The following is a 26627-nucleotide window of genomic DNA, read 5'->3' on the forward strand; positions in this document are numbered from 1 at the left end:
AGTTGAAGAAATCATAATTGCAAAAACAAACAAACAAAAAAAAAACTAGGAAGAGGAGGAAGAGAGGGAAAAAATAAAAAAAACTGTGAACCAAATAAGTTTAAGAGCAGAGGCAGAAAGTACAGAGCTACAGATTTTGTAGAGTAGAAAAAGAGGACTTCTTGAGTTTTTTAGTAATGGTTAAAAAAATGAAACAAAACAGAAAGAGAAGACAACTTGACGGAACATCACAGAAATGGAAGGAACAAAATAAAGATCACAATTATTGAATCAATCGAATCAGAAAACAAATCGTCTGCTACTCAATTTTCTCTTTCTGGATTTTTTTTTTCCTGAAGACAATTGCTGAGATGTGAACAGCGACCCATTTTCTTTGTTTTTTTTTAATGGTTACTCTTGTTTAACTCCCTTCTGGTTAACATCCACTTACCAATAAAGTGGTATTCCCTCCTTTAGTAGGTAAGGTATGAAGAAAAGGGAAAAGTGGGGCAACATAAGTGCATCATTAGATTCACAAAATGCAAGAGAAAAAGACACAAAACCCTTCCCTGCCAGTGACTCATGAGACAATGCATGGAAATCAATGGAAAAGAACTCAAAAGCAAAGAGGAAAACCACAATGTGCAGGGAATCCCTCACACAGAGAGTAAATCCTCTGGGCCCAGTCACCTTCCTAAACATCACAGAGCAACTGGCTGGTGAGAGTTAAAGGTGTTTTCTTAACCTTTTCTCTCTCTGTGAATTATCCTCCACACTTTTATTTCACTGCCTGACATGTTTACAGGGTAACTACCTCACATTTTTCTGGCTACAAACTCTTTGATACAAGACACTCAAAGTTGTTACAATAGCAAGTTTCTTTTAATGTACTTCCAGGGAGTTATTGCTACATAACACCAGTGAATGTTATGTTATTACTGAAATTGATTTGGGTTCATTTAATGGCAGTCAGGACTTATTTTGTGGGGGAATTGACTTTCATTTAACAGCCCTGAAAAAGCATTTAGTCAGTGAAATTGCATCTCACTGCTAAAACAATAAGAATGTGATTGGATCTTTTGGCAGATAAAGTGAAAAGCTGCTTTCAAAATCCTGAATAGACTAAATTATCTTGAAGCTAGCAGTTTTCAAATGATCACCGTCTGGAAGTATAAGGCAGGCTGTTTTTCTTATTGTCAAAAAATCTCATGAAGAGACCACAATTAACAATGAATTGATGCTACTGTGTATATTTGGGTGCCGTAGAGCACAGAGTGGGTGACATGTTCCTTCATGAAAATGGGCACTACAGCTTATTTTGAGGCGACATACAGCCAAATACATTGTCAAGTACCAAATGTGTATTAATCTGCAGCTGAAAAAAGTCCCCAACAAATTAATGATTAACTCCTGTTGGAGTGATGTTTGCTAAAATCTACACTGCTCAGTGGTTTTAGGAAATTACTGAGCTTTACCCCGAGCCACTAGCATGGCTCTAGGGATAGCAGTGTTGGTCAGCCCACCGCTTTGGTCCAGACAAAAATATCTTGACAACTATTGGATGAATTGCCATGAACTTGTACAGGCATTCATGGTCCAAAGACCATGGATCCTAATGACTTGGATGATCCCCAGACGTTTCTTCTAGCGCCACGGTGTGGTTGATATCTTGGGAAAATGTCTTGATAACTATTGGATGGATTACTATGAAATTTGATACACACATTTATTCCCCCCTCAGGATGAATTGTAATCACTTTGATGATCCCCTGACTTTTCATCTAGCGTCATCATCAGGTGAACATTTCAGTTTGTCCAATACTTTGGATTCTTATCAAATACCTGTAAAACTCTTCACACTCACATCAGCCTGATCTGTACTTATTGATTAGTGCTAATTAGCAAATACTAGCATGCTTAGACACTAAACTAAGATCATGAACATGGTAAACATATATCAGCTAAACAATAGTATGTTAGCATTGTCATTGTAAGGATGTTTGCATGTTGATGTTAGCATTTAGCTCAAAGCACTGCTGTGCCCTAAGAACAGCCTCACAGAACTGTTAGCATGACTGTAGACTCTTAGCCTCGTTAAAAAAAATATTTTTTGTGAGTTTTTAAAATACTGTGTCTTCAACAGGAATGTATTGGCTTGAGACTGAGTGCCACAGACAAGATAAGGAAGGTGTAAAGTATTGACAGACAGAGTAACACATTTTTGGTCTTTTCAAATGATTTGTTGACAGTGAGAAAAAACATACTAACCTTATCCTTTAATCTGTGTATGGTGGAGTGAAAATATATTCCAAGTCTCCATTTTAAGCATCAACAAAAACAGAACTTGGATAAGTGATTAAATATGAGTTTAGGGACTGAAACCAGTGATGCACAGTTACAAACTGCTCATTTTAAGCAGGTCATAAAAAGAGGGCAAGTCTCCGAAAGGCGTTTTGTATGAAACCAAATACAGCTGGCTCTTCCGCATGCATTATCATGTGCTGTCTGAGCTGCTTCGTAATCTAAGATACAGCAAAAGCACCGACTGATCCTTGCGGAGAGAAGAGCCATTCTCCGCTAGAGAGAAGACCACTAAAGCGGTATAATAAGAAAACACACAACCACTGGTGCTTATGACAGTTGTTAGAAACAGTCGTGGAAATCAATATGGTGAAAATCATAAGACGAATGTACTAATTCACCAACAAACAGAGAGATGCTGGACAAACAGGAATGCATTCTACCAAAACAGAAAGAAAAGAAAAGTGGAGAGAGAAATGGACCTGGAAGATAGAGCGGGATACTGGACTTCAGAATGAAGTTAAGGAGGAAAGAGAAAAACCAGAGCTCTAAGTAATCCAATCTTCAAGAGTCAAATCATAATTGATGAAGTAAATTAATTTGTTTGAAGACCACTGATAAACAACAGAAAGAGAGAGAGAGAAAGAAAGAGAGAAAGAGAGAGAAACATTGACGTCACTCAGGCTAGGGTGCTTGTCACATTCTCATCTGCATAAAGATCACGTGCGTAGGCAAAGCATTACCTACCTTCCATTTCAATCAGTGACACGTATGCAATATCAACAAAAAAAAGGAAAGAAAGAAAAAAAGAAAAAAGGAGAAAGGAATGTTCTCCGCAGCGAAATGGGAAAAAGACAATGACCTCTTTTAGTATCAAAGCTACATATTGTGTCCAGAGACTAAGGAGAAATAAACAAACCAAAAAGTAAAAAGAAAATAGGGGAGGAAAATAAAAAATCCAGATGGAATTCAAATCAAACTAAAATTAGAAACAAAGGATGAATCTATAAACTACATGATTTGCTTTGTCTTTTTCGCTTGTACAAATGCAGCCATATTTGTATCAAAACGGAGGGGTGGGGAGAGGGGGAGGAGGGGTAAAGGTAAGCGGATAGAGTTAATTATCATATTAGTGGACATCCATGTAGAGTAGAGTAGCTAGAAGGGAGGAGGGGGGGGCAGGAGGAGGGCATGCAGAGCTGGCAGATGTGAAAGATATGTGGGAAGAAAAATGCCAGGACAACAAGAGTGAGACGTGAGTCACACATGACACAGATGAACAGGTAGGAGAGGAGGAAGAGGAGGAGGAGGGGGGGAGAAGAGTGTCGGAGGGGGGCAGTCACTGCTAAGATGGACAACTAGAGAGTCGGCACATTTGAAAGGGACCCCAGTCACATTCTGGCCTGGGTCTTCTTCAATAGCAGCACATCTCTACTCCTGTTTGGACGTCAGCCCAGCTTTCTTCCAGGCAATTTATTTGGATTTATTTATTACCATAAACTCAGGTACAAATCTGCTGTTTAAACGTGATAAGGGAGCTTATATTCAAAATGGCTTGGGTCCCTTTAAAATAACAATCATGTTAATAAATGTGTGAGTGTTGTCCTAGTTCATTTAAAGAGTCCATGTACTAGTGTTTAAAGAGTTTGAAAACATCCATTAATAATGAGCAAGAGGACGAGCAGCCCAGTTTGGGACTGTCTCATCCACTGTGTGGGATGCAGAATTCCAGATGTTTCCGATGGAAGAGCTTTGGGAAGCAGCGGTGTGCTGCTCTTTTGTCAGAGGTGGGAAAGTTAATGGAACGTGTATTTACCAAACCAACACATTTATCCTCCTATATAAAGTAGTCTCTCTTGAAAAAACAAAACATGGCCTTAGAAAACACTTTCGATAGAGCATAAATCTTTTCCTCATGTTACTTGTCTGCGTAAGTGTTCGAGCGCAGCATCCTCTCCGCCACATTCTGGTGCGCCAGGCCATAACGGGCTCATCACTGCTGTGTGTGGCTGGACAACAGTTAACACCCACTGCACGTATGATCAGTAAGTCCACAGTTGTTATGGATGTCTTCTGTCCTCCACTGGCCACAAGGGGCAGCAAAAGAAAGAAACTTGGACAAGCTGCACAAAACTAAGATTTTAACACACTGGACTCTAACTTTAATGACCGTGCTGCTACTTGAGAGAAATAGTCCTGTCTCTTGCCCTTAATTGCCTACACCATCACTCGATTACTTGTACTACTGCTTTCATCTGTATATACTCCATAGCATCTTTTTTTTTTTACTGTAAAACCTACCATTTATTTATATATACACTGGTTCCTTTATCTATTGAAAATTCTTTATCTGTAGTAGTTTTTCTTGTCTTTTGTTTTACCTTATATCTTTATTGGTTATCTAACTGTTATTGTGTATTATTACTTTTGCCTGCAGTACTGTCCTGAGCCTCATCTTAAGCGTCTCATTGTACAGATGACGTGTTATTCTGCACAAATGACAAATAGAGTTGAACTTTACACTTTATCAAAATTGTTTTCTGGCACCTTGTTTCAATTTTTTCAAGAAAGAAGTCCTCAAAGTTGAGGACTAACTTGTTAGTTTGTCTGATTAACATGCCCACCTCTGATAAAGAACAGCACCAAGCTTTTCCATGGGAAGCATCCTGGACTGTCTTGAGATGAAACAGTCCCAAATGGAGCTAGAGGACATCTACAGGAACACAAACTGAACCGAAACATTCGCTAAACCACACAACTGCTGCAGTAAAGTCAAACTTCAGTTGGATCCAGCATCTTTCACACATAACCATCCTCCTGTGCAAGGATATCTGTGTGAGGATTATTATGAAACAAATATTTCAGCTTTTGGTTGAGAGAGTGGCAACATCACCTTAGGCTAGAAAGATGCTGCTTAAAAAAAGAACCAGAGCCAATTATAACGCTCCTCTTTCACTACATCCCAACTGAATGGCTCATGATCAAACAGACCTCTCACTGGCCTGAACACACAGAGTAGAAACGAAAAAACGTCAGGGTCACAAAAGATACTGCCACCTAGAGGCAACATGCACATCAACATGGTAAAGTAAAGCAGTAGAGAGGAGCGTTTTTAACCCCTGGTGGTTTGGCAGGAGCTGTTGGACGCCTGGAGGAGAAGAGGATCTATCACTGAGCAGAGCATGTGTTTGAGAGAAAGACAACTGTATTGACAAGAAGAAACTATTACACATACCCAGTTAACCTACTTGGTCCAGTTCCAAAGCATTTGAGTGCTTTTTATGTAAACGAGACAGAGAGATTTGGGCATTTATTCATGGGTAAATACCACTTAAATCGATAAAGGGAAAAAAAGGAAACAGTAATGAATGAAACAAGCAGAGAGAGAGAGAGAGAGAGATCAGATGAGACCTCATAGTCACATGCAAGCTGGAGTAGAAAATAGAAGACAGCAGTGCTACTTCAGTTCTCTGGAGTGAGTGTTTACAGGGTGTTTGCAGCCCATTTAGGTGCTTATTCAGCAGGAAAAAAAAATTATTTCACAAGCAGTCCTTTTGGTCTAAGTAATGTCTATTGTTTTATCACATCATAATGGCTGTCATCCTACTGTACCTCCAATGATCCATTTACAGTATGGAAGAGAAAGGTTGTGTCTTTAATAGCAGAAAGTGATTTAAAACTCATCACAGGCAGTGTCTTTCAGAAAAGGTTATTTTCAAATCATCCAAAACAAACAAGGAAAAGTTCTCTGTTGAACAGAGAGGAGTATGTGTAGGATTTATAACACTCTATGCTTTAGGGAGACAGCATGCAGTGTTGTTTTTGATGTCAAGAGCAGTTGTAACCCATTTATTGCTCAGAGGGTCTCTGTTTTGACATAATATGGATTCTGTTCTGTCAGCTCAAGTACACGGTTGGCCCCAGCAGAAACAGCTGATACAGTACTTGGAATGGTGAGCTGCACCTTATTTTAGGCATATTTTGTTACAATTCATTTTGGCATGTTTGAATGCCAAAAGAAGACTTCTCATTAAAGGTGCATTGTGTAGGATTTAGTGGCATCTGGTGGTGAGGTTGCAGATTGCAACCAAATGAATACCCCTCACCCTCTTGTTCAAGTGTGTAGGAGAACCTATGGTGGCTGCTACAAAGGCGAAAGGCCCTCTTTAGAGCCAGTGTTTGGTTTGTCCATTCTGGGCTACTGTAGAAAGAGTGGTGCAACATGGCGGGCTCCATGAAAGAGGACCCGCTTCCTATGTAGATATAAAGGGCTCATTCCAAGGTACCAAAAACACGATTCTTACTTTCAGTTGATTATACACTAATTAATATTCATACTTATGAATATTATATTCCATTTCTGCCAAGTCCCTTCTGCTAGATGCCACTAAATTCTACACACTTCACCTTTAAAAAATTGGATTAGTTGGTTCAAGGAGGAATTGCAGATTGCTATCACTTTAAAGCAGGCTTCTTATCGTGACTCTGGCAACACTAATTAAGACTTTATCTGTGGTGTAACTTAGACGTTTTCATTCCTGACAGACACATTTTGCTTTGATATTTCTTCACGGACCTGGACCTTTGGGGGGGAGCAAATGTTTGAAGTAGTCATACCTGCACCTGGCTCAACTTTTTTATTTATTTTACGCCTCAGCAGGCACCCGCTCGGAAGAAACAACACATCTTTTGGCTCATTCATTTGGAAACATCGGGTGCCTGTGCGGCTCATATTTCCTTCCAAGGTGTGGTATGCTAATGCTGTGCTCTGACTCAGAGCACATGTGCAGAACAGAAATTCTAGAACCTTCTTCTCTTTGCTCCCTCCCTCTGTTGCCGGTAAACAACAAGAACAAACAAAAAAACAAGATGGCAGAGGAGTCAAGGAGAACCAGAAACAAAGCAGTAGGAGCGGCAAGTTTTACACAAGACAAGAGTGTCGTTTAGACGTCAAAAATACTGTTATTAATAGTAAAAACTGGCCTACAACCTAAGAATAACTGATAAAGGAATGAAAACAAATCTTTCAATATCAAAGAAGATGAGAATTCATGTCAACCAACACAAAGACCAAGTTATAACTCATTTGTAGACTGTGGTAGATACCATTGGAGTGGGTAGGGGGAGGGTGGGGGTGTGGGAGCAAAATAGAGGAGATTACATACATCGTGCCCCTTCTCGCCCTCGGCGTGGTTGAGTCTGCCGGCCTTGCCATTGCGGCTTCGTTGGGTGTGGTCCCCATTGTGCCAGGCGGTAGGACTGTTAGGGCCCGGAGACAGTGAGGTGCCGGACGCCTTTTGCCCATCTGTCTTGTGCTTGGAGTTCAGTCTGGAAGAGCAAAGCCACATAGCGACACAGTATGTAAACCGCGGACTGCCATCTACTACAGGTAATATACTGACTATGGACGAGTACCTCATACAAGCCCATTTCAAAAAATGCGAACTATCCTTTTAAGTCAAACTTGTCAGCACGTTTAAAAAAGACAGAATAAGGTAAAGTAGGATGTTCCAACCAGCATCCATGAAAACTGAAACCAGGAAATTTCAGCTGATTTGAACACACCGATTTTAAAATGGAAAAGTAAGATCTTAGTATTCTGTGCAACATGAAACATCTTACAGTGCAACCAATATTTTTTTTCATCAAACTCTATATGAGTGCGGAGAGAGATATCACATTCGTTTAATGGGAGTTATTATAAGACATGCTGAGGAGCCCCATTTGTATCTTAATCTATCCCCAGAGGACTGAAAATAAATGAGAGAGAGACTGACAATCACCAGGGCAACCGCTCGACAGCCAGTAGAAAAATATCAGTGAAAACTAAGTATATGTGTGCACTGGGAGCGACTGTGGCTCGGGAGGTAGAGCACATCATCCATTAATCAGAAGGTCGGTGGTTCGATCACTAGCTCCTCCAATCCGCATGTTTAAGTGTCCTTGGGCAAGATACTGAACTCCAAATTGCTCCCACAAGAGTGTGTGTGAGTTAGCATTAGAAACATTATGATTTGGCTTTGGATAAAAAAGCGCCACAGTATATTGCTCCTGATGAGCAGGTTGGCACCTTACATGGCAGCATGTGTGGGTGAATGGGTGAATGTTGGCTTGTGTTGTAAAGAGTGGTCAGTGGTCTAGAAAAGCCTTATATAAATGCAGTTCATTTACCATCCAATTACTGTATACACATGTGTTGGTGTGTGTGGAGGGGTCTACCTGGTGGGAGATTTGGATGTGCTCCGAGTGGAGGACAGGGAGGCGCTACGGGAGCTACAGCAGCTGCCTTGACGCTGTGAACTCCTACTGGGGGTCTCACCAGGGGACCTGATAGATGACAACAAATTGACGAACATACCACACACACACACACACACAAAGCCGTGGGTATATACGCGTACATCACAGGGACACACATGCCACAGCGAGCTCAGTAGTCAATCTCATGATATGTAAAGCAATTCATGCACTGCCAAACACTTTCAATATATATTCTAATCAGTACAGGGTGCAATGTATGGCATGGGAATTGTGTTGAAGTCACACATAATGCTTATAAGATGCACTCACTGCTTTACACTCTTTAACATTCTCTGTGAGTCTGAGCTGAGATAATGGGTGTAAAATACCAATATAAATTTATGAGAGGCCAGACGTGATTCCAATTGTACTCATTGTTGAGAACTGAGACTATTGTTCACTGTTTGTTGTACTGTGTGCAGAAGAGAAATAGTGCTGAACCTAACACATAGTGTATTATGTACTTTCACTTTCTTTCATTGAATGTAATACTTTGTTATACTCTATATATAATGACAGAAACCAGATATATACAGTATTTTTTTCTGTCAGCTTAACATTAATGACATTAGAGATTTTCCAGAGAGTGATTCGATGTCTCTCACCTCTTTTTCTGTTTGTTCTTGTCTTTGTGTTTGTTCTTTGGGCTGCCCGATCTGAAACAAAAGTCATATGTAAGATAATGAAGATATGAACATTAAAGCATAGGTAATATGAATTCCCTTTGTAAAAAAAAAAAACAAAAATAAAGAAAGAAAGAAAAAGAAGAAGCTCATTGTGCTCCATGCTCACCCACATGGATTGCATTGTATTTTGAACAAACAGTATGCAGATAGCAGTTTGGTCAATAAGGGCACTTAGAAAACACAGCATAATGCTTTGATGTACACCTTTGTGAACAATGTTGTTAACTGTGGTGATCATATTTCACACACACCTGTATCTCCTCTTTTTCCTGGAGCCAGAGGCAGATCTACAAAAATAAAAACACCACAGTCATTGTAGTGATGATATCATGATAGCTACATCACATAATACTCTACTGAATCATTCCTATATGCTACAACTGGACCAGCTCCAAGAGGGATGTTTACTGAATTATCCAGATAACTTTTTCAGAATATATCTTCAACCAAGAAAACGTATTTTTGCATCAATCTATGTTGCAAATTATTCATATAACTTGGTGAACTTGCTTCGCGGAATAAATTATATGGAAGCAAAGGTGCTGTTTTAAAAATGAAAGAATCCAAAAGACTGAACACAAACACTTATCCGTGCTGTCACCAATCTGTGTGCCACTTTTGTCATATTTTTCCATATTCTTATTCCCCTATTTTCATACTCTCCAAAGAATATCAACTACATAAAGTCGGTGAAGGTGACTAAACCTCCAATGCAGTGGAGCTTAATTTAGCAGCAGTGTGTTTACACTGACTAAACAGATAATAGTTCATATTCTGGATGAAGTCATTTGGACTATTAATATCTGTGTACATTTGGATGAGAAATACATCTCCATGTTCTCATGCATTCTACAGCTACCAGTCAAAGTCTTGTCACAGAATATGAGCGTGTTCAAGTTACTGTGAACAGAAGGAGGATCGTGTATTTTCATGTGCCAACTCCTAAATGGAATATTTCAGCATGTATTTCTGCACTTTTAATGATGTGCATGTGAGCTCCCTCATTGCTATCCAATCTGAAACACATGTACTGTAAATCCATATGTGCAGGGACGTCCACAGGGAGCTCTCACAGCCAGTTTTCTCCAGTCGCTATTCTACAAGTGCTGGATGTCACGCTTATTTTTAAAAATGTCTGGCTGTAGAAGATGCTGCTCACCGCGACAAAGCAGGAATAATGAATGTCGATGCTGAGATTCCGTGGCAGTTCCCCTTTAACCACGCTCTGAGTATAATGATGGAGAGGACGGCCATTCCTCAGTCCTCAGTGTTCAACTGACACATCACCTCCGTATCACTTTCACCCTCAATGCAGTTTCCATGGTGATTAGTCAGACCGGTCTGTGAGAGTTGTTGCTATTTTCCTGAAGAGCCCTACATCTCCCCTGCTGTTTTACACACCTACAGCATGCAGTGGAGTGGGAGGGAGCGCCAGCGCAAAGTGCGATTCACTGTGGCTCACTGAAAGAGGAGTAATAAAGCTGTCACAGCAATGTATGTGGCTGATATGTGACTTAGAGCTGTGGCCTCAGTAGCAGCTCATGTTTCCCCACTGGAGGGAATCAACTGGGAACTATACAGCATATGAGGCGTTGTTCTGGAGAGCTCATTATTCTTCTCCTCTCTCTCTGAATCCCTCACCCCACTCTCTACTATAAGGACATGGATGGTACAGTGTATGCCCCCATGTGAGACGAATATGCATCCAAATGGGCATGAGCTCAAACTAGAGCTATAACTTTAAAGTGATAAGAATTTTATTGGGGCAGAATCGCAGTGCCCCCCCCCACCCCGTGCTAAAATACACCTTAAAAGGGAGACTATCATCAAGGGAGGCTGTCTCTGGGGAGGAACCCTAGTTGCTGTTCCCCTCTGCCTCACCGATACATTATTCATACATCAACAGTACCTGCAATGCAGAGCAGCTTTGGTGTGAGGCTGGTAGGGAGGCGTGGGGTTGGGTGGGGATGAGGAGGAGAGAGGACGTGGGGGACTTGGATGTGCGTGGATGGATGAGAGGTGGGAAACAAGAGCGGGGCGGCGCACTGATGCTCAGCAATTTGGTGAGAGGCTCATTTTTCTTTTTTTTTTTTTTGCACGTCCCCATACAGGCTGGGTTATTAGAGCAACACATTTAGCCTCACTCCCCTCCGAGTCAGGCGGAGGACGGGAGAAATTGGAGGAGGAGGGCGCTCCACAATTGCTTATTGTCGTTATGATATCCGAAGGCATTGCACAAGTATTTGTTGATGAGCTCTTTCCCTATCGCCTCTTCCCTTCCATAATTTTTTTCTTTTTGTCCTCCCATTCCCCTCTTCCCTTCCCTTTTCTTCGAATTTTTCCTCCTTTACATCTTCCCCTTCTATTTATTCATGTCTTTCTTCCTTTCCTTCATCCCTTTCTTTTGTTTCTTGTCTATCTCTCTTTCCTTTTGTTCCTGTTTTCCTCTTATCTTTCTACTTCCTTTTTCTGTCTTTCCTCCTTTCCATCTACCCTTCCTTTTCATTCCTGTCTTCCTTTCTTTCTTTCCTTCTGTCTTTCCTTTTGTTTCCTGTCGATCTTTCTTTCCGCATTCTCTCCCTTTCTTCTATATCTCTTCTTTTCCTGTATTTCCTCCTTTCCTTCTTCCATTCCCTTTTCTTAATTCCTTCCTTCCTTTGCTTCTTTTCTGCCACGACAGGCGAACAAATACAGAAAACAATGTAACCAACACAGAGAATATGAAATATCATCCATAATAAAAGAAAAGGGCAACATCTCTCACTGTGCATCTGTTCATGTTATGTAGTTTATGTTTCCAATAAGTGAAACATAAAAAGTGTGTCTACATCTCTGAACATCCATAACCGTGAGTTGACTTGAAAAGTTGTTGATCTTTCTTGTGATGATATGTCGCTGACGACGCTCACACACACACACGTACAAACACACACACACACACTCACCTGTCGCGTTTGTGTTTCTTCCCACTCTTTTTCTTCTTCTCTCTGCGAGTGGGTGACGAGCTGCCAAACCTATTGACGGAGAGAAGGAGACACATTTGCCAGCCTCAGATTGCCACTAAATGTTGTGTTTTCATCATTGTGTTACATTAGATTACACCTCAGTGGGGATCATTGTTAACAAGGCTGTCATCCGATAGTAGCTCAGCAGATTTTTCTTACAGGCTCTTTATGCTCAATTCATCTCTCTGCCTTTCCCATCTTTTCATTCTTCCTTCTCTTTAGCACCACTGTAACTTTCTCCTTCACACACTCTCTCAGTTTCTCACTCTCTCTGTTTCTTTTGCTGACCTCGTCAAAAGAAAACAGAAGATGAGACTGTGCTTCGCTAATCATTCCCTACAGATTGTTTTTTCCCGTTCTCCACAATTGCAGTATCTGATGGCTCGTTCACAAAATTCACACCAAAATAATTGGAATCCCATTTCACAGAACTACAGTGTAATTATTCTGCCAACGAACGTAGGGGGGGGGGGAAAGGAGAAAATTGAACCACTTCATCAACGGAGGCCACTTTCACTCACCGACTCCTTCGGCGACCAGATTTCTTCTTCTTCCTTTTCTTTGGACGAGGGGATGGAGAGCTGCTTGATTTCCTCTTCATTCTGAATTGGCCGCAGAAAAAGGAAAACAAGAGTGAGATTGAGGAGGAGAAAGGCAGAAATGATTTGCAAGTGATTGTTATTATAATAATCTTCAGAAAGAATGCAATTTAGATTATAGTTATTTGCTGTCGTGTCGATAACAAGCGATAAGTGTCTATTTCTCATTTCCTTAATTCAGTCTGCAATAACACACAATATTCATGCAATATACCTTACAATGGAAACAGGAAATCACTTTCTGGGAAATTATACTTATTAAATCTCTACTGTGATGTGACAAATGCAGGAAGCAAAATCTAAATGACCATCTGCATTATGCTTTTCAAAACATACAGTAAATAATGAGTGGGTGTTTATCTCTGAGTGCATGCATTTTTATCCTGAGACCAGCTTTATGTTTATGGATATTATCAAAGTAAATACCCAAGGGCCATGTGAGGAGATGATAGATGGATGATTTAATTAACCACTTGAGGGGTGAAGAGCTGGTCAACACATCACCATAATACAGTGTGAGTGTGTGTGTGTTTAAAAATGTGTTTGACCTGTTGTCGCTGTGGTAATCATGGGAATAGTCTCCATCTTCATAGCCAACCAATTCAGGGTCCTCTTCATACTCGTCAGGCCGATAGTGCAGGTGGTTGACCCTGAAAACACAAGCTGAGGGTCAGAAATGTGGAATGTGTGTGTCAACTCAATGAAAACAGCAGTGATTGAATTACTTTTACTAAACTTTCAAACTCCTTTGACTAGATCATTTGTGTAAAGAGATGAAAAGTAATATAACAGCGTATTTAATTACTGGATGCTACAATCATATTACACTGGGCTGCTGTGAACCATTAAAAGTCAGGAAAATAAGCAAGTGGCCATGGCGGGAAACAGAAAGGTGAAGTCGTGTAAAAACACAATTGTTGTTGTTATGGTGCCGAGCAGTGAGATTCAGCAAAGTAACTTTAAAATACATCTGTCAATTCGCTTTTAACTCTTTCTCTTTCACTGTTTCTGTTTGTTCATTAAAACTGTGCCGCAGATTTTACACCTGCTTTTTTCGGATGTTAAATTCCAGACGTATACTCCTCTGCCACAGTGGTTAGTCTGCGGTGATAAATCAGGTGCTGGGGGTATTTGTATAAATTTCCATGCCCTTCCTCCCACATTTTGCGCCTCTGAACAGGAACGCCTTAAAATACATATTGCATGAGACCAAACACACAATTTTCAGTGGTGTCTCGTTGCGGTCCATCACACCAATTAATAACACCGCTTGGCTGTTTTTTTGCCTAAAACAGGGATGAAAATCCTTAGTAAATTGCTCAGGCTGATGGGAATGTCATTAGTTTTGCATCTGCTAGATGGAAAGTCAGAGGATCGCCAAAATTATCACAATTCATCCTGAGGGAGGCACAAATTACATGGCAAACCAACCAATAGTTGTTGAGATATAAAACAGAAATGTCAACCTAATGGTGGCACGCCATCAAAAAAATGTCAAAAAATGTTCATCCATATTGTAATGAGTAAAGACTTTGCTTAGCTCCACATCCATCACCTAACTTATAGTACACCACCTAAGACTTGGGTGTACTATACTAACATTTCACCCCAGCAGTGAGGATCATCGTCTCTCATACTTACAGCTCAGCTTGTGGGATTCATATCTTCCTACTTATTTCTCACACATACTGTATTCTATATACAGACAGATGGCAGCAGCCTCCTCCCTAATCCTCCCTGCCTCACTACCTCCTTCCCTCTTATGTGGCCTCCTCTGATCCAGCAGATCTGACCTTGCTAGCTCCACAAGAGCTTAAGAAACTGATAGAAAAACATACCATTCTGATTATTTTGCCTCATGCAGTCCCATCTCTCTGACCTTAACTCTTCCTAGTATTGTTACAAACTCACAGTGGTGGAAGAAGTATTCAGATCCTTAAAGGTGGAGTGCAAAACTTTTGTCTCCCCCTTCTGGCAGTGAGAATAATTACAAAAACACTGTTGACAAGTGCCTATGTCATAGACTCCACCATAGCCTACTCTGTTGGTACTGTTGCGACTGTAAAACGATGGAAAAATTGTTTTTGAGTGTCACAACCCCAACGAAATGACTCGTTTCGCTATCAGAATTTGATCCATTCGGTCCGATAACATTTGGAAAGTCTAGAGGAGCCACACCATTAAATTATTTTATCCCCACTCAAGGTAGCAGAGAACTAAGTCTAGTTCCTGTGCACATGCTCTGCCCAAAGAGCATGCACAGTATGCATTCATCCAGCCAGTGCAGGAATGTCAAACCCAACACCAGATTAAAAACTCTGAATGGTGTGAAATACAGAGAGATTTATCTGGTGGTGACAGACTTAATCAGCATTGTGTGAACTCGTTTGGCAAGGGCTTCAATGGAACAGACGTTCATTTATATGTAAATGCTTTGTTCCAAAATGATTGTAATGGTGAATTTCTACTCTACACGCACTCATGAATCATTAGCAATCAAAAAAATTGATTAAAATACTTTATTATGTGTAATTTTTCTGTCTATTCCAGTGGATGGAGAATTTGAACGTGAGAAACCACCTGCAGTAAAAATAACAATAAAAAGTCTTGAGAAACCTTTTTTTCAACAAAAAACATGAGTTCATTTATTTTACATGAATGGTCAACTCATATCAATGAATAAAGTGGTGCTTTAAAACATATGGCATATATATTTTGTATTATTCTAACAAACACTAAGATCGCCTGGCCATTCCAATGGACAGATTTAAAAAAAAAAGAATCCTGAGTAAAAGCTACAAATCTTTCATATGATATTTTGACAAGTTATGTAACATCTCATATTTACTCAGCACAAATTATGTACTTAAACAATATGATTAATAGATTAAACTGTGTCATACGCTTCCTCATTGCCTCACAGTCGGCCATGCTTGCTAAAAAAGGGGTTAGTGGCTCTGTTGCACCCACATGATGTGGACCACTGTGATTGGCTTATAGACATCCTATCAAATACGGTAGGTCTGTGCATTTGGGTGGAGTCAGATGATAATAATCATAGTAATCATTGTAGTAGAGTAGAAAGTACAATATTTCCCTCTGAAATGTAGTGGAGTGGAAGTATAAAGTAGCATTAAGTACAAGTACCTCAAAATTTTACTGAAGTACAATACTTGAGTAAATGTACTTAATTACTTTCCACCACTGCAAACCCAACAGGTAGTACTCCAGTAGTTTTTACATAGAGATGCAGCATATAGAAGTACAGTAGACATAGAGGTTATTTGGATTAGAGTAACAATGACACAGACATAACTCTGATGACTACCCGAGCATCCTCCATTAGTAAAAGAGAGATAAAAACAGGCAGGGGTAATGAGACGAAGACGGCGTAGCAACACACAGACAAGAATTTAATAAAGCAAAGGAGAGCGCATTGCTAGTAAGGAGATCAAACACACATGGGGCCCACTATCAGAGCAAATTTTACATCGAATCAGGATAGAGAGGAGGGGCGGACAAAGTATGTGGTGTAAAGTATCTGCACGGAGAGTGTGTGTAGCGGGTTTGAACAGGGCACAGGACTGACGGTTTGTTAGGAAGAGACGAGGCAACAGAGCCCTTAATTGGCTGAGCACTACTGGGCACACAGGAATGCCAAATACCAGCCAAATAACTTTGCTTCACAATGACAGCCCTTTCTGCACACATACACACAGAAAAATGTGAGCTCCATACCAGCTCTGATGAATAAACTTGCATTACAAAAATCATGTTAATTTGAGTTCGAGTAACAAAAACAACAGTCTCAGCAATTGAGGAGAGAAGTAAACAACTGTAGGCGGTGAGGGTGTGACACAGTTCACATAAGAGTAGGAGTTTTAACTTGAACTCTATTAAGTTAGAATGTCGTGAACAGTAGACAAGATGGCATTTCAGATAAAGCAGTAGGTTAATGGCACTCAATTTATCAATGCAAAAAGGGAGAACATCACATTGGAAAGGGAACATTTTGAGTAATGATACAACTTGGGACAAACCTAAGAACTAGCTGAAACCTACAAAGACTGGACAAACCACACATAAAGATTGTTTCCAACAACCTGTTTTTTTAGTCTTTGACAGTCAGGAAGGAGTAATTACACTGGACAACACTATGAACCAATGGTCAGTAGACGACCCTGCAAATCCTGCAAGAACACCAACTATTGTGTGTGCTTATACCGGTACGTCTCCCTCGTGTAACACACAAGTGACATCATCGGTTGCCAATGTCAGTCGCAAATATCAAACATATTTAAACAAAAACTTTATGCGTATGACTAGCAGCGACTGGATTTGAAGACTTCAGATTAGAGTCTTTACATATCACGCACTATGTGATTTTATCTGCAGACTGTCAACACCAGCTGACCTGGACTGGGACAGATTTGCTCCAACTTGTTCCCAAATCATACAGTATTCATAATTGGCTCAGCAGACGCAATGTGTGTCCCTGCTGTAAGGTGTTTCAGTAAGCATGAGGAGTTTATTCTTTTAGATCATAGTGCTCTAAAGCTAAACTTATAAAGAAAATTCATAGGACAGTGATACACTTGCATTTGGCCTTTCAAAAATGACAAGTTGCTTTTTAGCTGCCAGTTTTTGTGCCTTTTTCATAGGACCCTGTAGGGTTGAGAATGTAGTGTACTGCCAAAAATAGCAATTAACAACAATTGAAATTATCTAGTGGCCCCCACGCTGAGTCATTAGCGATAAATCAACTAATTCCCCATCCTGTCCCTAATCTTTTAAATGATGACATCCTCCAATATGCCGGAGACATCTGTCCAGCCTGGTTGTGATCAAGACAGCGTCCCTGTTAGGCAGATGAGTGAGTATCCCTGTGTTTAATGGTGTGCTGGTGAGGCAGGAGGCTCTCCTAATTCAACCACTGTGCCTGGGACGTGGCAGTGATGGGCTATGGCCAAGACCCTCCTAAGGGCTGCAGCACAAAGCAGTGCAGCTCATTCACATCCCCTCTCAGACAGTCACTCAGCCACCGAAGGCCTGGATATATTTCTATTGCTGCAGAGAGTTATAGTTTGTTATTCTGGGAGGAGGTAGGTGGAGGTCGGATTGATTACTCCTCAGTATGAGGGAGGGGGCAAGTCTAGTAGCTACTTTATGGTGGTCATATTAAGATGAAGGATTGACTGTGTTGGGAGTTTAAGCTGAGCTGATCAATTCTGTGATCACAGGGGAAAAAACCTTCATGTTCTGGATGCACACTGATTAGATATCTGCACTAGTCCAATAGTAGATCCATTTTTATTGAAATGAAATATATTCCTATTAGCTGATGAAGAGACGTCGGTCTCAGGCATTTCATCAGATATTGAATGGCTATGTAAAGCCAAGGGTCAGTTCCTCCATTGATCCCGCTCTGATCGGACAGCCTAGGTGTGTAAGTCTGAACGGCTCAGAGAGGCTTTACACGCTGCATTCCTTCTCTCACTCTGCGCTCCCATCCTTTCTGCAGGAAATCAATGTGGGACATCGGTAAACAGAGTTATGAGCTGGCACATCCATGCTTACTGCTGGCTGTTTATTGCTAGTGTGTAGGAGTATTAAGCTGCAGCTGAGGGGCCTAGCCTGTCAATAGTACCAGTCCCTGTGGAAAAGATGGCATCAGAATAAAACCTCCCAGCTGAGCAAACTCAAACACACTGAAGGCAGCAGTATATTTAAGGTTATGATGGAGCGTCCTATCATTTAGAAAATCTACATAAATATCTACATCTTTATATATCTACTGGGTTTCAGTTTCAGCATTTAGCTCAAAGCACAACTAAGTATAGCCTCACAGAGCCACTAGCATGGTTTTTGTTGCTTTAAATTGAGTAGCATCAGTTTGTACCTAAATTAAACTGAGATTAATGGCTACTGGGAACATAATAAAATTATAGCAGCAGGGCTTGTGGTTCTTTATTTAACAGTGGTTTCTTACACATTTGTAACACCATTAAAAAAGTTCATTAAAAACAACAACTTGATTTGTTTGTTCTTCAGTTTTCTTTTTCAGTTACTAAAACCAACTTTGTTCAGGCAAGTCACGTAAATTTGCAATTCAATCAAAATATCTCATTTTAAAGCTAGTAAAATGAAAATTAAAAAAGAAATAAACCAGGGCCCTAGTTTCAGAGACGGGGAGCGCTGTGAGACAACCTAGCTATTAAAATGAGATCACATGCATGCTGTTTACTGTCACTAAGGCCCTCCTGAGCCCACGTTAACTGATGTGAGGGTCCCTGACTGTATTACCTATTAATGCGGGGCATTGCTTATTGCCTGTGGCAGTGAGTATCGAGGGAGTCGGTCAGTTAGGGCCTATAGCGTAGATTTGCCCCAAGGCCAACCCGCGGGTTAATTAAAACATGCTTGCTATCATATTCAGATTTAGGCACTTTACTTGTAAAATCACAGTGTTGGTCAGCGGGAGGTTGATTACTGCAGATAGAGGTCTGTAGTTTTGTGTGTGTGTGTGTGTAAGGCCTGGGTGAGTGCTGAGGATGGGGAGAGCTGGGGGGATAACAACTCTGCAAATTACAACCTTCTTCAATTTTCCACATCAAGGCCTTTCTGGAGAGGCAGTGTTGCAAAATTTGAGGCAAGCTCTGACATCCCAAATTGACTCAGAAGTGCCCTTGAGAGTGAACTAATGCGAAAAACAAAACAAACAGAACTTTCTGTATCTATATAATTTTCTCTCTCTGGGCCTCAAATGTTTCTTTCACTCATTCTACTGTACGTAAGCATCCTCTATAACTCTGCAGCCTGCCTCCTCATTTCAGCGTGCACTGGTTATATGTCAGATTGGCTGAGGTGCAGAGGAGGGAGAATCATTAGTCTGGTCTGTGAGACAGGAAGCATCAGCGTCATTACCAGTCATTAGTTCACAGACAGCAGGTCACATCGCCACCACCACACTGCCTATCGCAATCATTCACACATGCGGTATGATGGAGGGCTACCACGCCTACATCCTGCTGTTGTCGTTTCTCATGTTTTTGACAGCTGAGGCGGTGGCCTTTCTGAGTGTATGTGTCTCTTTCTGGGATCTGGACAGAGACTATACAACCATTAATCTCTTTTTGGTTCCTTTAATTCTATGCTGAGACGTTCTCCCTCCCACCTCTCGTTCAAAGCTAGAACGAGACTCAATACTAAACAAATTGACAATTATCATGCCAATCTTTGCCTCATTGGCTTCCAGCAGAGATTAGAATAGACTTTAAAATGTTACTGATTATTTTCAAAGCACCAGGGTTTAACAACTCCTTGTGTATACATCATCAGTCAAAAGCCAAGGATTCGAATTAAAATATATTGCACTTTTGCAATTATGGTCAATATTCTTTGTCTGCCTGAAGACATTATTAGGCTGGCAGACCATTTCTCATAACCTCTTTTAAAATCAATTTCTGCTTGCACTGATATTTATTTTTGTCTAGTTTGTTTAGTGTCATATATTTGTATTCATTTTTAATTAATTTATCTCTTAGGATACAAAACACTGTGTGTTTCCTAAAAAGTTGCTGAAAAAAACAGTGTGAGGGAAAAGCAAGGAGAGGGAGAAAATAAATGACAAAAAGGGAGGAAAGGTGTAAAACCATGCATATACATGTTACTGATATCAAACCTGATGTCTGGTAACTTACACTGGTTGTGTGTCTGAGCCTGCTCTGGTGATGACGCCCTCTTTGTCCATCAGCATTTGTCTGAATGTGCTCACTTTCTGTCGAATCTCTTCCTCTGTGTACCTGTGGATGGACATGAACACACATTCAGAGTTAACCAGAGATCATGTAAAAGCCTATGAACATACTGTGAATTCAAGCAGCAGCATTGACTGCAGCGGGGACATCATCAGTCACATTTGCCATATGCTCGTGTAGGAGCCATGTCATCCCCCTGCAATCACACATGCAGTACAGAGTCTGATGACCGTCTCCTGATTGTGTCCTGACCGAAAATTACACTCAATCAAATGATGTATATTCTAATGACACACTGACGACCTCTCACAACCCCGGCGGGTTCCTTGTTCTGAACCTGACCGTGTGTAATGTTTTATCCCATGAGCGAGCACTGTAACTCGCTGAGTTGAGAGTAGCTGTTAGGGCAGCGTGGTGAGTTTCCAGCAAGCTGACAGAATACTGCGGACTGCTTCAGTGGCACACAGGAGAAATTACTCTGCCACATTGTAGATTTATATTCATATTTTCTCAATGAGAATATCTGTCTTTTTTCATTTTCAGGTACATTGTTGCTGTCAGTGGGTGCAACAGCAGAACATCAAAATAGTTTTATTGAGATTTGGTGCAGAACATAATGAATGTATCAAACACTCCCCCACACACAGTCTTTGAAACATACAGCTTTGGGCTCCCAGTTTGTGAATAACACAAGTAACAGCCTCTGACACAGGGTTGCCGCTGTGTGAGTGGTGAGAGCTCTGCAAGGGAGACCGTAATAATTCAACCAGTCTGCCTGAACAAGTGCGACTGAGAGAATGAAGTAACTTCTGTCCCGTTCTATTCTGCAGATTCTCAAAGGATTGATACGCAGGTCAGCTCATGGCGTCTTAAGTGTGCTGTATACCGAGCCGATCGGCTGGTGTATTCACGCCATCCCCACACCATCTCTACACATTCTGCTCTGGCTGTGGTAATGAGCTGTAATGAGCTACAGAGGCAGAGAAACATGAAGGATAGAGAGGAGGAGGAGGAGGAGGAGGAGGAGGAGGAGAGAGGAGGGAAGGAGAGAATTAATAAAGCTGTGAAAGTGTGGCCAGGAGCCAGACATCACAGACTGACTGGAAGCCTCTACCATTAATGATATACTGTAATGTTGATATCAAATTCAACAACAGTGTGTGTGTGGAGTGTCTGGGATGTGGCAGTATGTTCAGATAGAGAATCACTACTTGTACCCAAATTTACAATGTATAGAGGACCAGAATTCTCAGAAAAGTATGTATACAAAAATATATTATTGATATAATAAACTATATATACAACTATATGGCCAAATGTATGTGGACACCCATATGTGCTTGTTAAACATATCATTCAAAAACCTATACTGCTATAACAGCCTCCAGTCTTCTGGGAAGGATTTGGGCAAGATTTTATGACCTGGCTGCAGAGCATCAGTGAGAGTGGGGACTGATGTTGGGTGATAAGGCCTGGCTCGCAGTCGGCATTACAATTCACCCCAAAGGTGTTGGATGGGGCTGAGGTCAGGGCTCTGTGCTGGCCAGTCAGTTTCATCCACACCAAACTCAGACTATGTCTGCTCTAGCGTTTGGCAGGACCAAAAGCACCTGATCAATAAAAAAACAGTTTAATCTTTTCTTCGTTCTCTTTTTAGTTGGCAAACAACAAAGCTGCACGCTACAGCCAACATCTGGCAAGGAGTAGGACAGACACAACTTAGCTGACCAGGTTTTTATGTCATGGCCTGATAGACTCTGGAGACTGCTTTCGGTAAAGCTCTGTTTTGGGGTGACAAAAACAACACTTTAGTCTGGATAGAGGGCTTAAACAGAGAGGAAGAAGTTTACAAATTTAACCAGCTTAGTAGAAAACTATTTCTGTATAGACTTGGCTTCATACAGCGGGGCACTGTCATGTTAAAACAGGAAAGGGCTGCCCTGGAACTGCTGTAACAAAGTTGCAAACACATTATTGTCTAACAGATAATTGTCCGTCTTTGAAACTAAAAGACCTACAGGAGCCCAAACCATGAAAAACAACACCACAACATGTGGGTTATTATAATTTTGGCCATGCAGTTCATTTTCCTTTTATGAATAAGAGTTAACATCTGGGACATGGGATCCACTTGCAATGGGTAAAAGAACAGGGGAACTGTCCATCACTCAGTGCTGAAACAGACACTCTTACTTAGCAACTGAGTTTCTCTCTTTAACTGCAGCTCATGGCAAGACCAATTCTACAAACTGGATTGTAAATTAACCAGAGACTCATTTCAGCGTGGAAATGGCATTTGTCTGAGGAGTGTTTGCTTTTCTCAGATTAAATAGAGCAGCTGATACCGTGTATTCTGAGCTGGGTGCTATCAGTGCATTGACAGCGCAGAGAAAGAGATTAGGGGAAGTGTGATGGAGAACTGAAATAGTTAGAAGATGGCCCAGCCAGTGTGACAGCACCATCAGGTCCTGCTGTAAGGCAATCTCTCAGCCCAGCAGCTGTCAACTCAGCACAATGGAGGCCACAAACACACACTTTATATTCATGGCTTTCCATGCATGGTGCGGCACCCATCACCATACGTTAGTTGCTTCCAAACAACTCCACAGCAGCCGCTGCATGCTTTCAGCTGTCTGTTGTGGATCGAAGAAGGGTGTACAATAGGTATAAGGTTAAGAAGGCTCAGAAAAGGAGACCCTTTTCAAACAGACGCCAGGGCTGTAGCATTCTCTCCTTCACATTATGCTGATGATGGTAAGGATGTCAGTGCCTGCAGCTATCTCTGTTGACACTCCAGCTAAAGCAAGGAAACAGGGGTGAGAACCTGTGAAGCTAAAGCCTCTGTTGACATATGACCCACAGAATCTCCTCCTCCTTTTTCTGCTTCTCTTTCTCCTCACCTTTGCTGTCTCTCTCTCTTTCTCTCTCCATCCTCCCACTGAATTGCTCGATTCTGAAGCTCAGCACAGCTTTGCAGAGTGAAGCACAGAAAAAGGCTGGGTTCTTTTTGATCAGTCTAGCCTACTAAACAAAGTCAGAGAATATAAACCCAGCAGTGGTGCCGCTTTAACAAAGAGCCTGGGGTTTAGAAGTGTGGGCCGGAAGAATCCCCCACAGCACCTGAATGCATGCAGGAACCTGGCGAGCGGTTGGTGGGTTCACATACAGATAAAATCTATGGAGAAAAAGAGGTCTAAACAACTCTTTGTTTCATTGTGGCCAGACTTTTGAGTTGTGTTTAAAGAAGTTAGAAAGAAATCCATAGTGAGCGCTGAGTCAATCTGTGTAAATGGCTGCATATTGGATGTTTGTCAGAAGCTATTAGGATGAGTACACTGAAACAACACATCTCTCCTCTGCACATTTAAACTGAGCATGGCACTTGTGTATTTTCATTTATTTCGGTGTGTGTGTGTGTGTGTGTATGTGCGTGTGTGAGCTGGGACTGTTCAGAGAGTTTAGCCGAGTGGAGCCAAATGGAAGCCATTTAGCCCAGGCCCATTGCCTGCAGCATGCAAAGTCCCAGTGATTTGGGGTGGAGAGAGAGACAGGGGATATTGATCAGAACGAGGGGCTCCCCGCCACCCCCAGCTGTGAAAAATCACCACGATTAAAGAACTTGATTGGAGTAATTAGACAGCTCCGAGCGCCCACAGATTCCCCCCATTAACTCACAATCCTGGAAAATGAATAGTTGTGGCCCAGAGACTGTCCTTACACTGATAGTCATCGATTTGATGAGGACGCGCCTGAACGTGTGGGTGTGTGTTTGCGTGTGTGTGATGTCTCTGTGTTTGATGTCTGAGGAGCATTTTCCACAAGTCGTCCCCTGGCAATGCTGCACACCTATGAAACGCTTCAGCCATCAATCCCACTGCAAAGAGTACAGAGAGGCAAAGGGAGGCCAATGTAGTTAGTAAGATTGAATGGTGCTGGGAACACGGGAAGGCAAACCTGATCACCCCCACATTTCTATTTCAGGGGCAGAATTAAAACGACCTACCGAGTACCACAGCGAAATGGTTTAACTCTCAGGTGGAGAGGATTTTCAATTGATACACTTTACAGTCATAGATTTTCTGGTTAGATAACAGATAGTAGAGGGACCAGACAGAAAGAGTAGAAAAGAAAGTTCACCCGTCTCTCACTATATAAAGCCGCCCTTTTCACCTGCCCCACACTGTTAGCAGATCAATGGTTAGAGCAGCACAATCTGCACTGCCGCTGGCACTCTTTCTGATTGCTCATCTTCTCTAAGACCTCCTGTAACAACAGCATTTTAAGCCGTTCTGTCTAGAATGGGACTTGCTATATTGGCTTGACAATGTATAAAATGGGTCATTCTCCTGCTGAGATGCTTTCCCTCCCGTTTCCAGTCGTCTTTCAGGACACCGGCTAATCGTCTTATGTCTTCTGACGCAGGCTTTGGCTTGCAGGGAAACCTCTATCAGAGCAGAGATAGTTATTTGCTCTGGCCTCTGAGGCTCTAAGAGCATCTCTCTTAATAAGATCCCAGCTACTCACATCTCTTGCAATTCAAAAAGTCTCACTGCACATGTTACTAAAGTAATACCACAGCAGCAGCGACCAAAATGCAGCAATATAGCTCTCGGCTATAAAGCTATAAACTTCTTTCCAATTCAGCGCAGACTGTTCTGTCTTGAAAATGATTTGCTTTTACGTCCTTATAATGTGCAAATTCATTTATGTATCCTTGTGTTATGTTGTGTTTTTTGCTTGTGCCAGGCTACACCTCTCTGGTCTACTTTAAAACAACAGATACATTTTTCAATACACACATGCACATCTAATTTTTCTGCTTGGTGAAGCAGGAAGAGCAATATCTTCCTCTTCTTTAAAATACATTCACTGTTGCTGCTACATACAGTTTTATGCATGCATAAGGAAGGCTGAACACACATTTTATGGATGGACAATATCATCTGCCTCTTTGAAGCCAACCTTTGTCTGCGTGCATGCATGGCAACATATGTGAGGTGTATAAAGGGAGCCTTGCCCTGCCTGCAGTTTAGACTGACTAAGGCGCCATGAAGAGAGCTCATTAGAGAGCTGGAAAAAGGTTCAGACACCACAGGAGTTCAAATCATGCACGATCATTATGCCTCAATTAGCGTGGAAAAACACCCCTGAAATAGAGTCTGGACCCTTGGATGCAGAGCAGCCCTTGAGCTTGAAATCAGTCAGTGAGCTGTGTTATCATGAGTTAGCCAAACTTGCAGAAAATTAGACGGTAAGCATTTGTTGAAACATTCAGTATATGTAGCGTAATTTTGGATTTTGTTCCAATGCGCCCATAGAGCATGTGTACCAGAGAATTCTGCTGGCCGAGCCTGTTAACTTTAGCCCTCTGCTAACTTAAATGGGATAAAATAATTCAATCGTGCAGCTCTTCTAGACTTTCCAAATGTTATTGGACAGAATGGATCAAATTCTGAGAGTGAAAAGAGTCATTTTGCGGAGGTTGTGACGCTCAAAAAAATATATCCACCGTTTTACAGCCGCTCCTTTTCACATGATTGTGCATGGTAAAAATGCTTTTTGGGCCCAAGGTGGATCTGAAAGTTGTAATTCCACAGTTTGGCCACTCTGTCAAATTGGCTTCAAAGCCCGGCACACTTCCTGGGTGCTTGTAAGAGACGTCTTCCACCACATACATGTACATTTGGCCTCTTCTTCTTCTTCTGTTGAGTTTTACGGCGGTTGGCATCAATAAGTGTTGCGTTACCGCCATCTGCTGGACTGTCCATTGCCCCATCTTTTCCAGCAATGTTCCTGATTGTAGCTGCATGTGTGAATAATGAAAATTACTAGCAGTACCTGAAAGATTATCCCAGTAATTTACCGGGAACTATGTGTGAAGGCTTTATATACATAAAAGGGTAATGTTCCCTGCAGCGGCGGAGCAGTGGATGCCCTGATGAATGGGGGATGCTGCCAGGCCTTGGATGGCTTAAATGAATAGACTCCTTTAATTGCTGA

General features: G+C 41.4%; 1 protein-coding gene and 1 long non-coding RNA gene across 6 annotated transcripts in view; one reads left to right on the top strand and one right to left on the bottom strand.

Moving 5' to 3' along the window:
- srrm3 (serine/arginine repetitive matrix 3) overlaps positions 1–26627 on the bottom strand; it is a 74232-nt gene that overhangs the window by 4544 nt on the left and 43061 nt on the right. For both annotated transcript variants that reach the window (XM_042431173.1, XM_042431172.1), the window contains exons 3-10: positions 20571–20672; positions 13419–13520; positions 12793–12873; positions 12212–12280; positions 9518–9553; positions 9186–9236; positions 8500–8607; positions 7446–7608 (exon numbers count right to left, since the gene is read on the bottom strand). In XM_042431173.1, coding sequence (XP_042287107.1) covers positions 7446–7608; positions 8500–8607; positions 9186–9236; positions 9518–9553; positions 12212–12280; positions 12793–12873; positions 13419–13520; positions 20571–20672 — 712 coding nt within the window. The remainder of the gene's footprint in view (positions 1–7445; positions 7609–8499; positions 8608–9185; positions 9237–9517; positions 9554–12211; positions 12281–12792; positions 12874–13418; positions 13521–20570; positions 20673–26627) is intronic.
- The window catches only part of LOC121910130, a 59312-nt gene that overhangs the window by 3480 nt on the left and 29205 nt on the right, over positions 1–26627 (top strand). The window lies entirely within an intron of this gene.

Source organism: Thunnus maccoyii, chromosome 13 (genome assembly GCF_910596095.1).
Source record: "Thunnus maccoyii chromosome 13, fThuMac1.1, whole genome shotgun sequence".
Taxonomy (NCBI): Eukaryota; Metazoa; Chordata; class Actinopteri; order Scombriformes; family Scombridae; genus Thunnus; species Thunnus maccoyii.